At 46.8% G+C, this 14238-nt stretch overlaps 1 protein-coding gene across 1 annotated transcript in view; it reads right to left on the reverse strand.

The window, feature by feature from the left end:
* Window positions 1-14238, reverse strand: part of PIAS4 (protein inhibitor of activated STAT 4) — a 66760-nt gene that overhangs the window by 34674 nt on the left and 17848 nt on the right. Inside the window, exon 2 of the mRNA XM_040417703.1 lies at window positions 4397-4841. Coding sequence (XP_040273637.1) covers window positions 4397-4841 — 445 coding nt within the window. The remainder of the gene's footprint in view (window positions 1-4396; window positions 4842-14238) is intronic.

The following is a 14238-nucleotide window of genomic DNA, read 5'->3' on the forward strand; positions in this document are numbered from 1 at the left end:
AACTAACAACTCTGCAGGCAGAGCGGAGGGCAGCGTAACGTCACTTACTCACGTGACCCGCCTGCTCCGCCTCCTTCATTCATAAAGTGGGCGGAGCAGGTGCGTCACGTGAGTAAGTGACGTTACGCCGCCCTCCGCTCTGCCTGCAGAGTTGTTAGTTACTGGAGCCTCACGATTGTAAGGTAAAATAAAGATGCAGTGAGTGATGCTGTGAGCAGCAGGGCCGGGGCTGTTATGGGTAGGGGGATCGGTCTATGGCACTGCTATGGGGAGGGGGGATCTGTGCACTGTTATGGGGAGGGGGGATCTGTGCACTGTTATGGGGAAAGGGATCTGTGCACTGTTATGGGGAAAGGGATCTGTGCACTGTTATGGGGAAAGGGATCTGTGCACTGTTATGGGGAAAGGGATCTGTGCACTGTTATGGGGAAAGGGATCTGTGCACTGTTATGGGGAAAGGGATCTGTGCACTGTTATGGGGAAAGGGATCTGTGCACTGTTATGGGGAAAGGGATCTGTGCACTGTTATGGGGAAAGGGATCTGTGCACTGTTATGGGGAAAGGGATCTGTGCACTGTTATGGGGAAAGGGATCTGTGCACTGCTATGGGGAGGGGGGATCTGTGCACTGCTATGGGGAAAGGGATCTGTGCACTGCTATGGGGAAAGGGATCTGTGCACTGTTATGCCCATAACAGTGCACATATCCCCCCCTCCATAACAGAGCCACCCACAGATCCCCCTCTCCATAACAGCGCCACCCACAGATCCCCCTCTCCATAACAGCGCCACCCACAGATCCCCCTCTCCATAACAGCGCCACCCACAGATCCCCCTCTCCATAACAGCGCCACCCACAGATCCCCCTCTCCATAACAGCGCCACCCACAGATCCCCCTCTCCATAACAGCGCCACCCACAGATCCCCCTCTCCATAACAGCGCCACCCACAGATCCCCCTCTCCATAACAGCGCCACCCACAGATCCCCCTCTCCATAACAGCGCCACCCACAGATCCCCCTCTCCATAACAGCGCCACCCACAGATCCCCCTCTCCATAACAGCGCCACCCACAGATCCCCCTCTCCATAACAGCGCCACCCACAGATCCCCCTCTCCATAACAGCGCCACCCACAGATCCCCCTCTCCATAACAGCGCCACCCACAGATCCCCCTCTCCATAACAGCGCCACCCACAGATCCCCCTCTCCATAACAGCGCCACCCACAGATCCCCCTCTCCATAACAGCGCCACCCACAGATCCCCCTCTCCATAACAGCGCCACCCACAGATCCCCCTCTCCATAACAGCGCCACCCACAGATCCCCCTCTCCATAACAGCGCCACCCACAGATCCCCCTCTCCATAACAGCGCCACCCACAGATCCCCCTCTCCATAACAGCGCCACCCACAGATCCCCCTCTCCATAACTGCGCCACCCACAGATCCCCCTCTCCATAACAGCGCCACCCACAGATCCCCCTCTCCATAACAGCGCCACCCACAGATCCCCCTCTCCATAACAGCGCCACCCACAGATCCCCCTCTCCATAACAGCGCCACCCACAGATCCCCCTCTCCATAACAGCGCCACCCACAGATCCCCCTCTCCATAACAGCGCCACCCACAGATCCCCCTCTCCATAACAGCGCCACCCACAGATCCCCCTCTCCATAACAGCGCCACCCACAGATCCCCCTCTCCATAACAGCGCCACCCACAGATCCCCCTCTCCATAACAGCGCCACCCACAGATCCCCCTCTCCATACAGCGCCACCCACAGATCCCCCCTCTCCATAACAGCGCCACCCACAGATCCCCCTCTCCATAACAGCGCCACCCACAGATCCCCCCTCTCCATAACAGCGCCACCCACAGATCCCCCTCTCCATAACAGCGCCACCCACAGATCCCCCTCTCCATAACAGCGCCACCCACAGATCCCCCTCTCCATAACAGCGCCACCCACAGATCCCCCTCTCCATAACAGCGCCACCCACAGATCCCCCTCTCCATAACAGCGCCACCCACAGATCCCCCTCTCCATAACAGCGCCACCCACAGATCCCCCTCTCCATAACAGCGCCACCCACAGATCCCCCTCTCCATAACAGCGCCACCCACAGATCCCCCTCTCCATAACTGCGCCACCCACAGATCCCCCTCTCCATAACAGCGCCACCCACAGATCCCCCTCTCCATAACAGCGCCACCCACAGATCCCCCTCTCCATAACAGCGCCACCCACAGATCCCCCTCTCCATAACAGCGCCACCCACAGATCCCCCTCTCCATAACAGCGCCACCCACAGATCCCCCTCTCCATAACAGCGCCACCCACAGATCCCCCTCTCCATAACAGCGCCACCCACAGATCCCCCTCTCCATAACAGCGCCACCCACAGATCCCCCTCTCCATAACAGCGCCACCCACAGATCCCCCTCTCCATAACAGCGCCACCCACAGATCCCCCTCTCCATAACAGCGCCACCCACAGATCCCCCTCTCCATAACAGCGCCACCCACAGATCCCCCCTCTCCATAACAGCGCCACCCACAGATCCCCCCTCTCCATAACAGCGCCACCCACAGATGAATTTCATTCATGAAAAAGAATTATTAATAAAATCATTTAAAAAAAAGTATTTTAAAAGTATTTGGGCAAAAAGGCAGTTTCGGTTTCGGTTTTCGGTCAAGGGCATCCTGAATTTTCGGTTTCGGACCAGAATTTTCATTTCGGTGCACCCCTAATATATATACACATATACACACACACACACTTTTTTGTTGGACCCACACCTTTGGCGCCCTGCGAGTTAGGTTTCCTGACCTTCATTTTGAGAGCCAGGTGACTAACCCCCTCTTTTTTTCTCTCTCCTGTCCCTAATCACATGATCGCCAGGTGTCTCTGGAGCAGAGGTGCTCAGAGCTGCCAGGTCCCAGGAGGAGATGCTGGTCAGCTCTGCCTTGTACAAAGCCCCCATCCTTCGAATGCCCCAGTTACAGTGGAAATAGTGCAAGAAAGTCTCGTTGTCTCCCATAGGTCTTTTAGTGACCTCTTGGGGACAAATTATGTGGAAATAAAACAAATAAAATATGATGTGGCATATGAGGTGTTCTACAGTTCCGCTTTGTATTAGGTGGTGAACGTAAATAATGCAAGCGTGAGATCCATAACATAAAAAACACAAGCAGTGTGCAACAGGCTCCACTTGGTATAATGGAGTCCATGGGGTTCCAGTCATGTGACCCACGTTTTACCAGACAAAAGAGTATACTGTGCTACTTCGTACTGTATTTTGACAGAATCATAAAAGGAGGTCCTTAAAAAGGGTTGTCACTTCAACAAATGGCATTTATCATGTAGAGAAAGTACAAGGCACTTACTAATGTATTTTCATTATCCATATTGCTTCTTTGCTGGCTTGATACATTTTTCTCAGTATCACAATACATTAGAAAGTGGCTTGTATTACCTTTCTCTACATAAATGCTATTTGCTATATGAATCCTCTGATGCACATATGAACATAGCCCAACAGAGGAACAGACAGTCGAGTTCTAAAAGAAAATGGTACAGAATTAGGTTATAGGTAATACACGCACATTTAAAAAACTAGACATGCCTATAAAAACAGGTCCTCTTTAAGGTGTCCATAGAGGTTAGATGAGCGTTGTTGGAACACAACAATTAGGGCAAGAGAAACCAACCATTGAATGTGTCCTAACTGTCCCTTGCTGCCGTATGTCAAAGGAATAAATGACAGGTCATGCTAGATTTCAACGTGCCCAATCCTACTGCTCTCAAGGAAAATAAGGGATCTCCAAGCGTATGTAGTTGTGGAAAGAAAGATGTATAGCCAACCACCATTCCTAGTGACACTCCACCAACCCAATTGGGAGAATGAAATAAACCACTGCCAATGTCCTTGGTTACAGCTTTTCTCCTGTGTTGGAATCTGACACACTCGAACCTTCTTTTACCCAACATCTACCATCGAAGAGAGCTGAAAGCATAAACATTAGATTATCAACTGGTCCTACTGAAATTACCAGGATCGGCCATCCCCTTCATGCCCCCTGCCGTTATGTCAGAGGAGTTTGGAGTAGTCCTGTCTGACACTAGCCAGCAAATGACCTGGCCGGCGCATTGCATGTTACCGGTACATCGCAGGCTGTGCAGCATAGGGATAGCAGCCTGCAATGTACCGGACATCTGTCTTTCCACTGAGTATGTATGTATGTATGTATGTATGTATGTATGTATGTACACACACTTTATTTTACTATATAGTGCTCATTTCACATGAAAAACTACCTTCAAAGATATCAACATTTCAGTCTATACTATTAAGATTTGTTACAAGTAACTGAAAACATCTTAACTCACCAAGCTCCGTTGGTTTTAAAAGTTCATCCACTACATCATAAAAGGGCAGCTTCACAAGTCGAACCTCAGGTTTGGTCATTATTTTGGGAGGTATACGGGAAAGGCCATTAACATGTTTGCCATAGAGGGCTGGGTAGTCCATGTTAGGTGGAGAAAGAGAAGTCCTTGGGCCCGATGTTCCATGGTCATAAGATGGATGGACAGCCAAAGAGTCTGGTGAACGGTGTGGTTGTGGCACTGGGGCAGCAGGAACAACATCAGTGACCTTCTTTGAATACCTAGTCTCATAAAGCTCCTTTATTTTCTTGAAGACTTCAGGGCTGCAATCAAACTGCACCAGTTGCAATGCACGAGTGACAAGCTCATGCTTCAAACCACTTTTACTGCGTCCAACATATCCCAGAAGCATCTGAAGATCTGATACTCGAAAACTCATGACCATGTTCTTAAAAAAATAAGAAAAAAGAAAAAGTTAAAGTGTCATATTAGTACTTAAGGGGGTTATCCTACAATTATAAATCCCATCATCCATTTATCCCAAGGACTGACAGACGAGGGGACATCCTTTGCATCTGGAGGAAAGAAGGTTTGTACACAAACATAGAAGAGGATTCTTTACGGTAAGAGCAGTGAGACTATGGAACTCTGCCTGAGGAGGTGGTGATGGTAAGTTCACCCAATCAATACTTTTGTACCGGTTTCGATACGATACCAGGATATCCATTTTTTCAATACTGGGCTGCGCAGTCTAGTATCACAGAACTTGGAGCGCGTTGCTGTCAGCACGCTCCAAGTTCCTTCAGCAGCACAGGGGAGAAAGAAGCAGCCTCTCCCTCTCCCCTGTGCCACCACTGCCAATGAGGAGAGGCGGGAGGAGTGGCGGACGCACTGCGCCAACAATGAAAAAGTTAACTTCTAATACAAATACAGGAGGCGGCAGAATCACATAGCCCACGCTTCATTGTGGATCTGCAATACACCCGGCCGGCACCCCCATAGAAATGCCTATACTTGCCCGCAATTGCAGACAAGAATAGGACATGTTCTATTTTTTTACGGAGCCGCGGACCGGAAGATCAGCGGCGCGCTCCGGAAATGCGGATGCATGTAGCCCAAGAGGTGGGTATTTATGCAGGGAATCATTACTAGTCTAAACATCAGGCAATTATAGAAAAGTGATAAAATCAAGTCCATATAGCGGATCTTCCCTGTAATTTACCCCTTGGCTTTAATAGCCTGCCTGCATTCACTACACACTGCACTACAGACATCAGTGTGAGGTGCACTGTATGGTGATCACACACTGCTGTCACCTTGATGTCCGGGTTGTAGTTTTTCAATACTGGCGTCCTCTTTAACTCCTCCGCCGCCATGTTTGCCGGGTTGCAGCGTGCCCTGCTCTCCTTACTAAAGAAATCCTCCGAGTTAGCCCCTCCTCCTTATAGCTTCTGCCAGCCTCCACATGCAGGCAACTGTATCGCTCCAGCAGGCGCCCAAACCAACCAATAACAAAGCTCCTTGCGGTGAGGAGCTTTGCTATTGGTTATTTCAGGCACAGGCAGCATGGCTGTGCACCTTGTGCTGATGAATTTCAGGGAAAGGTCTTCTAAGGCATCTATGACACTTGTACAGACATTATTGCACCCTCTGGAGGCAACTATACACATTTTTTATTTTTATTTTAGACCATTCAGGGCTTGTTCATTATCTTGGACAACCACTTTAATAATAAACTATGAATTAATATTAATCTGCCAGTTAATCATCTACAGTATTTTCAAGCTCACCTATTGAAATATTAAAAGGGGTTTCCCAAAGAGGTGATGGCATATCCTTTGGGTTGTCTCTGCTGTGTACCCATATGCTGTGCAGGAAAAAACACAGGCTCATTCCACTGAACAGAGATATGTTGCAGTCAAATTCACTGCAAGAGGAGAAGGCTGTCATTGTGCTAAGAAACACATGGATGTCCCGTTAACCCCTTAGTGACCAGCCTGTTGTGTGGGGGGGGGGGGGGGGGAAGACCCGTGCAATGCTTAGACCAGGCCGCCATGAAAAAGCAGTGGCCCAACCTTTTGCCCGTTTGTAAGGTGACTGGAAACACATTCACTAAGGGGTTAAGTTTATTTCTTAGGCAGGGTACTGGTTGTCCTTAGAGACCAGCACTGTATGGAGACGCGATGAAAGTGCTCCACAATAGGGAATTTATTGGCAATGCTTTATAGGAAAGAATACACAAAAAGGTTTCACCCAAGGAAAGAACCATCTCGCTTGCGCCAGCTTGTGGAATTAGCTCCCTACGAGTCAAAATCCAACTTTTCAACAAGCCTTGGGATATTCTAAACAAATGAGCTTATTTACATGGAATATCATTGGCAATAATAGTGAATGAATGTCAATATGAATGTTTGTTCCTGAATTCTGGCCACTCATTAGTTGCACAAGGTGATGTGCTGCTGACAATTATTCGTTAAGTGTAAAAATTCTGACCATGTTTTGCCTGTTTGTAAGGCCGAATGCACACGGCCGTGTTCCGCGGCCGAGAGCGGTCCGTGGTAACGGCCTGGATTCCTGTTGAGAGCAGGAGCGCACTGTGTCATTGGTTGCTATGACGTTGTGCGCTTCATTCCGCCGCTGCACTAAAGAAATGCACTATATGAGTGTATTACTGTAGTGCAGCGGCAGCATGAAGCGCATGGCGTCATAGCAACCAATGGCGCCGTGCGCTCCTGCTCTCAACAGGAATCCAGGCAGTGTTACCATGGACCGCTCTCGGCTGCGTGCATTCGGCCTAAGGTGACTGGAAACACATTCACCAAGGTCAATTATAGAGAACAAGCATTAGTTCCCAATTTGTTCAAATACCTCGATTTTAATGCAGTTTCCATAAAATGTATTGGCTCCATGGAGCCAAAGTTCGCCTTGCCCTTAGTCACGCGAAACCGGGGTGAATTACTACTGTATTGATATCTATGTATTTTAAAATAATTTAAAACAGGAATCTGAAGTTGGCATTGATACTGGCTGGTACCTCGGTACAAAAGAACACTTCGGAATCCTATTTCAAATTGTTTTTAAATACACAGAAAGGAATACCATAGTAATTTACCAAAGACTAACATGATTTCGTGAGCATCGAACAAGCTCATGTGAAGTGGGTCTTGCCTGTCACTGTGTTGCATCTAATGGAATCTGCTGGGTTGAAAATTAGGTAAGCGAAACGCAGCAGTTCATTACAATGCCTGGAAACACCATCAGCAATATCCAAAGGGCAAGTTGAGCAGCTATAGCACAGCGAGGGCTCCAGAATCCAGCTGCACGCCACAAGGCAGGTAAAAAAAAGTTCAGACTAACAAATCTGACTTTAGCGTTATTGGATTTGACAGTTATAAAAACACAATTTTTTTTGGGGATCTCAGTGTCGAGTCTTTGTTGCCTACACAAAAAGGCACTGTTATTCTACACCCATCATTAAAGGTGTTTTCTGTGGTTTTGACACTATAGGTCAGTGATGGCGAACCTATGGCACGGGTGCCAGAGGCGGCACTCAGAGCCCTCTCTGTGGGCACCCGCACCCTGGAGAAAGTCTATGGTGTACCAATATGCCTTAGACTTTTCCTGCCATTCATCAGTGCAGGACATGCTATGAACAGCACAGGCAGCACATTGAATGTAGGCAGGTTATTATAGCTAAATGATAAAGTACATGAAAGATATATGATATTGGTGTTCAGGTTAAATTGCCGTGTTGGCACTTCGCAATAAATAAGTGGATTTTGGGTAGCAGTTTGGGCACTCGGTCTTTAAGAGGTTCACCATCACTGCGATAGGTCATCAGTATCTGATCAGTGGGGGTCCGACACCCAGCACCCCTGCTGATCAGCTGTTTGAGAAGACACCGGTGAGCACTGTGGCCTTCTCACACCTTACAAAGCACACTGCTGTACATTGTATTCTGGCTATGCTTGGTATGGGGCTGAGTGTAATACCAAGCACAGCCACTACACGATGAACGGCGCTGTGCTTAGTAAACAGAGGAGGGGGTCCCAGGTGTCATACCCCCACCGATCAAATATTGATGACCGTCGAAATCTCGGAAAACCCCTTAGGCCTCATGCACACGACAGTATTTTTTCACGGTCCGTGAACTTTTTTCTTCCGTGGGTCTTCCTTGATTTTTGGAGGATCCACGGACATGAAAAAAAAGTCGTTTTGGTGTCCACCTGGCCGTGCGGAGCCAAACGGATTCGTCCTGACTTACAATGCAAGTCAATGGGGACGGATCCGTTTGACGTTTACGCAATATGGTGCAATTGCAAACGGATCCGTCCCCCATTGACTTTCAATGTAAAGTCAGGAGTTAATGTTAGAATATACCATCGGATTTGAGTTACATCGTGAAAACTCATATCCGACAGTATATTCTAACACAGAGGCGTTCCCATGGTGATGGGGACGCTTCAAGTTAGAATATACTACGTACTGTGGACATGACTGCCCCCTGCTGCCTGGCAGCACCCGATCTCTTACAGGGGGCTGTGATCAACACAATTAACCCCTCAGGTGCCGCACCTGAAGGGGTTAATTATGCGTATCATAGCCCCCTGTAAGAAATCAGGGGCTGCCAGGCAGCAGACCCCCCTCCCTCCCCAGTTTGAATATCATTGGTGGCCAGTGTGCGCCCCCCTCCCTCCCTCTATTGTATTAATATCATTGGTGGCCAGTGTGCGCCCCCCTCCCTCCCTCTATTGTATTAATATCATTGGTGGCCAGTGCGCCCCCCCCCCCCCTCTATTGTATTAATATCATTGGTGGCCAGTGTGTGACCCCCCCCCTCCCTCCCTCTATTGTATTAATATCATTGGTGGCCAGTGTCACACTCCAGCCACATGAGGTCTAGCATTGTCTTGCATTAGGAGGAACCCAGGGCCAACCGCCCCAGCATATGGTCTCAAGGGGTCTGAGGATCTCATCTCGGTACCTAATGGCAGTCAGGCTACCTCTGGCGAGCATATGGAGGGCTGTGCGGCCCTCCAAAGAAATGCCACCCCACCCCATTACTGACCCAATGCCAAACCGGTCATGCTGGAGGATGTTGCAGGCAGCAGAACGTTCTCCACGGCATCTCCAGACTCTATCACGTCTGTCACATGTGCTCAGTGTGAACCTGCTTTCATCTGTGAAGAGCACAGGGCGCCAGTGGCGAATTTGCCAATCTTGGTGTTCTCTGGCAAATGCCAAACGTCCTGCACGGTGTTAGGCTGTAAGCACAACCCCCACCTGTGGACGTCGGGCCCTCATATCACCCTCATGGAGTCTGTTTCTGACCGATTGAGCAGACACATGCACATTTGTGGCCTGCTGGAGGTCATTTTGCCGGACTCTGGCAGTGCTCCTCCTGTTCCTCCTTGCACAAAGGCGGAGGTAGCGGTCCTGCTGCTGGGTTGTTGCCCTCCTACGGCCTCCTCCACGTCTTCTGATGTACTGTCCTGTCTCCTGGTAGAAACTCCATGCTCTGGACACTACGCTGACACAGCAAACCTTCTTGCCACAGCTCGCATTGATGTGCCATCCTGGATAAGCTGCACTACCTGAGCCACTTGTGTGGGTTGTAGACTCAGTCTCATGCTACCACTAGAGTGAAAGCACCGCCAGCTTTCAAAAGTGACCAAAACATCAGCCAAGAAGCATAGGAACTGAGAAGTGGTCTGTGGTCACCACCTGCAGAACCACTCCTTTATTGGGGGTGTCTTGCTAATTGCCTATAATTTCCACCTGTTGTCTATCCCATTTGCACAACAGCATGTGAAATTGATTGTCACTCAGTGTTGCTTCCCAAGTGGTCAGTTTGATTTCACAGAAGTGTGATTGACTTGGAGTTACATTGTGTTTAAGTGTTCCCTTTATTTTTTTGAGCAGTGTATTTCTGGCCAATAAAGTTTATTAAAAGGATTTTGCTGTTTTCCCTAGCGAAATAGGCACCTGAAGTCTAGATGTCTATCTAGCATAGATGTATTCTAGCATGGTGCTGATGTGTCAGCTGTACTGGAGCATAGATTTCACTGGGGCCACAGCCAACGCTGTACAGGCTGGAGCAGGCATCACTGCTCCTGCGTGGGCCCCCTCAAGTTTAGATAAACTCTGCCACAGCACATTAGTACCCTGCCTGAGCCTGCTCACCATAGCAGATTTGGGATAACTTAAAAAAAAAAAAGAAAAAAAGTTGAATAAACGTTTAGTTACAATTTAAACTTTGTAATTTGTGGTCATTATTATTGGCACCCCCGAATGTCCACTCACTTACCGATTGCCTATCCACAGTATAAGGCTACTTTCACACTTATGTTTTTTGCCTGATCAGTCATGGATCAGCAAAAGCGCTTCAGTTACAGATAATACAACCATCTGCATCAGTTATGAACAGATCCGGTTGTATCAGCTTTAACATAGCAATGACTGATCATTGCTATCTGGAGACACTTGTTAAGGGGAGCAGCACTACCACACCTCTCCCCACCTTATTAGTGCTCACATGACTTCAATTGGCCTATGCATTGTGGCTTTACCATTATGAGTAAGGAGCTTAAACACCAAAGAAAAGCTCTCTGAGCAGACTAGAAATGCTATTCTCACTAAGCACAAGCAGTCTAAAGGGTACAAAATCTCCAAAGTACTTGGCATCCCAGCTTCAATAGTTCAAAATGTTATCAAGAAGTTTGCTTCTCACGTCGCACTCAAGAACATTACAGGACGTGGCGGAAAAGGGGAAAAGTGGCCAAAACCCTATGAAAGATGGTTCAAAATGTGGCTAAGAATCTTCAAACATCCAAACTGCTGGCTGAGCTGGAGACTTCTGGAATGATTGTTTCAACCCATAATATATGCCACAAATTATCCGAAACAAGGTTCTATGGGTAAAGGCATAAAAAGACTGAACTTTGACAAGTTAGATGTTCTTTGGACAGATGCAACCAGAGCTCCTTTGCAGTGTATGCCAGCATTAGGTTTACATACAATGGGGCAAAAAAGTAGTCAGCCACCAATTGTGCAAGTTCTCCCACTTAAAAAAGATGAGGCCTGTAATTTTCATCATAGGTACACTTCAATTATGAGAGACAGAATTGGGGGAAAGAATACAGGAAATGAACATTGTAGGATTTCTAATGAATTAATTGGTAAATTCCTAAGTAAAATAAGAATTTGGTTATCTACAAACAAGCAAGATTTCTGGCTCTCACAGACCTCTAACTTCTTCTTTAACCCCTTAAGGACTTAGGACGTATCGGTACAGCATGGGTCCCGAGTCCTTAAGGACCCATGACGTACCGGTACGTCATGAGTTTAAAATGAGATTGCGGCGCTGCTGGGGTTAATCCGCACAGGATGCCGGCTGAAATCATTCAGCTGGCATCCTGTCACAACGCCGGGGGGGTCATATGCCCCCCCCCCGTATCAGCGATCGCACGTCAATTCAGACCTGCGGTTTGCTGCTTTTTTGGCTGATTCTGATCCCCGCGGATCAAACTTCAAAATGCCGCATATACATTTTTTTCCACCCCCCCTGCACCCCTGAATGGTTTTATGGCGGCGGGTGGTGCAGGGGGGGGTGTCGCAGGCGGTGCGGGAGGTGCGGCAGGAGGGATCGCGACCCCCTGCCCGCCTCCCCTTGAATAATCGTTGGTGTACAGTGGTATACCAGGGTGTCAGCACATTGCTGACACCCTGGTATAAACGGCTGACATCGGTGATGCGATGTCAGCCGTTTAACCCTTTCCATACAGCGGTCTGTACGGACCGCGGTATGGAAAAAGTTAACAGTAAGAGGGAGCTCTCTCCCATCGGGGGGCTGCAGTGCCTTTGCAGCCCCCCGATGGAGAGGGAGAGAGCCCCCAGACAGCCCCGTCTGCGAAGTTCTGACAACTACTGAGCAGACGGGGAAGGTTCCCATGGCAACAGGACGCCGTCTCAGGCATCCTGCTGTCCATGGTGCTGAACAGATCTGTGCTAAAGGCAGAGATCTGTTCAGACAAAGTGTAAGTAAAATACAGTACACTATATATTGTACTGTATTATACAGACATCAGACCCACTGGATCTTCAAGAACCAAGTGGGTCTGGGTAAAAAAAAAAGTGAAAAAAAGTAAAAATCAAAAACACATTTATCACTGATTAAAAAAAAAAAAAAAAAAAAAGAAAATACCCTACACATGTTTGGTATCGCCGCGTCCGTAACGACCCGATCTATAAAACGGTCATGTTACTTTACCCGAATGGTGAACGCCATAAAAATAATAAAAAACTATTTTGAAATTTAAATTTTGCTCAAAAAAGTCGCATGTACGCCAAAATTGTAACAAACAAACAGTCATCTCATCCCGCAAAAATCATACCCTACCCAAGATAATCGCCAAAAAACTGAAAAAACTATGGAGACACTAAAACATGATTTTTTTGGTTTCAAAAATGAAATCATTGCGTAAAACTTACATAAACAAAAAAAAAGTATACATATTAGGTATCGCCGCGTCCGTATCGATCGGCTCTATAAAAATATCACATGAGTTAACCCCTCAGGTGACCACCGTAAAAAAATTAAAAATAAAAAGTGTAATAGCAAGCGATCAAAAAGTCATATGCACCCCAAAATAGTGCCAATAAAACAGCCATCTCATTCCGCAAAAAATGAGACCCTACTTAAGATAATCGCCCAACAACTGAAAAAACTATGGCTCTTAGGCTATGGAGACACAAACTTTTTTTGTTTTAAAAATGAAATCTGTGTAAAACTTACCTACTATGTATACAATTTTTTTATTTATGTATCGCCGCGTCCGTGACAACCTGCTCTATAAAATTACCACATGATCTAACCTTTCAGATGAATGTTGAAAATAACAAAAAAAAAAAAAAAAAAAAAAAAAAGTGCCAAAAAAGCTATTTCTTGTTATTTCAAAAAGTGTAATAGAGCAAACAAAAATCATATGTACCCTAAACTAGTACCAACAAAACTGCCACCCTATCCCGTAGTTTCTAAAATGGGGTCACTTTTTTGGAGTTTCTACTCTAGGGGTGCATCAGGGGGGCTTCAAATGGGACATGGTGTAAAAAAAAAAAAACAGTCCAACAAAATCTGCCTTCCAAAAACCATATGGCATTCCTTTCCTTCTGCGCCCTGCCGTGTGCCTGTACAGCAGTTTACGACCACATATGGGGTGTTTCTGTAAACTACAGAATCCGGGCAATAAAGATACAGTCTTGTTTGGCTGTTAACCCTTGCTTTGTTACTTGAAAAAAAAATATTAAAATGGAAAATCTGCCAAAAAAGTGAAATTTTGAAATTGTATCTCTATTTTCCATTAAATCTTGTGCAACACCTAAAGGGTTAACAAAGTTTGTAAAATCAGTTTTGAATACCTTGAGGGGTGTAGTTTATAGAATGGGGTCATTTTTGGGTGGTTTCTATTATGTAAGCCTCGCAAAGTGACTTCAGAGCTGTAGTGGTCCCTAAAAATTGGGTTTTTGTAAATTTCTGAAAAAATTCAAGATTTGCTTCTAAACTTCTAAGCCTTGTAACATCCCCAAAAAATAAAATATCATTCCCAAAATAATTCAAACATGAAGTAGACATATGGGGAATGTAAAGTCATCTTTGGGGGTATTACTATGTATTACAGAAGTAGAGAAACTGAAATTTTTTTTTACTTCATTTTACCAGTGTCATGAAGTACAATATGTGACGAAAAAACAATCTCAGAATGGCCTGGATAAGCGTTTTAAAGTTATCAGCACTTAAAGTGACACTGGTCAGATTTGCAAAAAATGGCCAAGTCCTTAAGGTGAAA

This window comes from Bufo bufo, chromosome 2, assembly GCF_905171765.1.
Source record: "Bufo bufo chromosome 2, aBufBuf1.1, whole genome shotgun sequence".
NCBI lineage: Eukaryota > Metazoa > Chordata > Amphibia > Anura > Bufonidae > Bufo > Bufo bufo.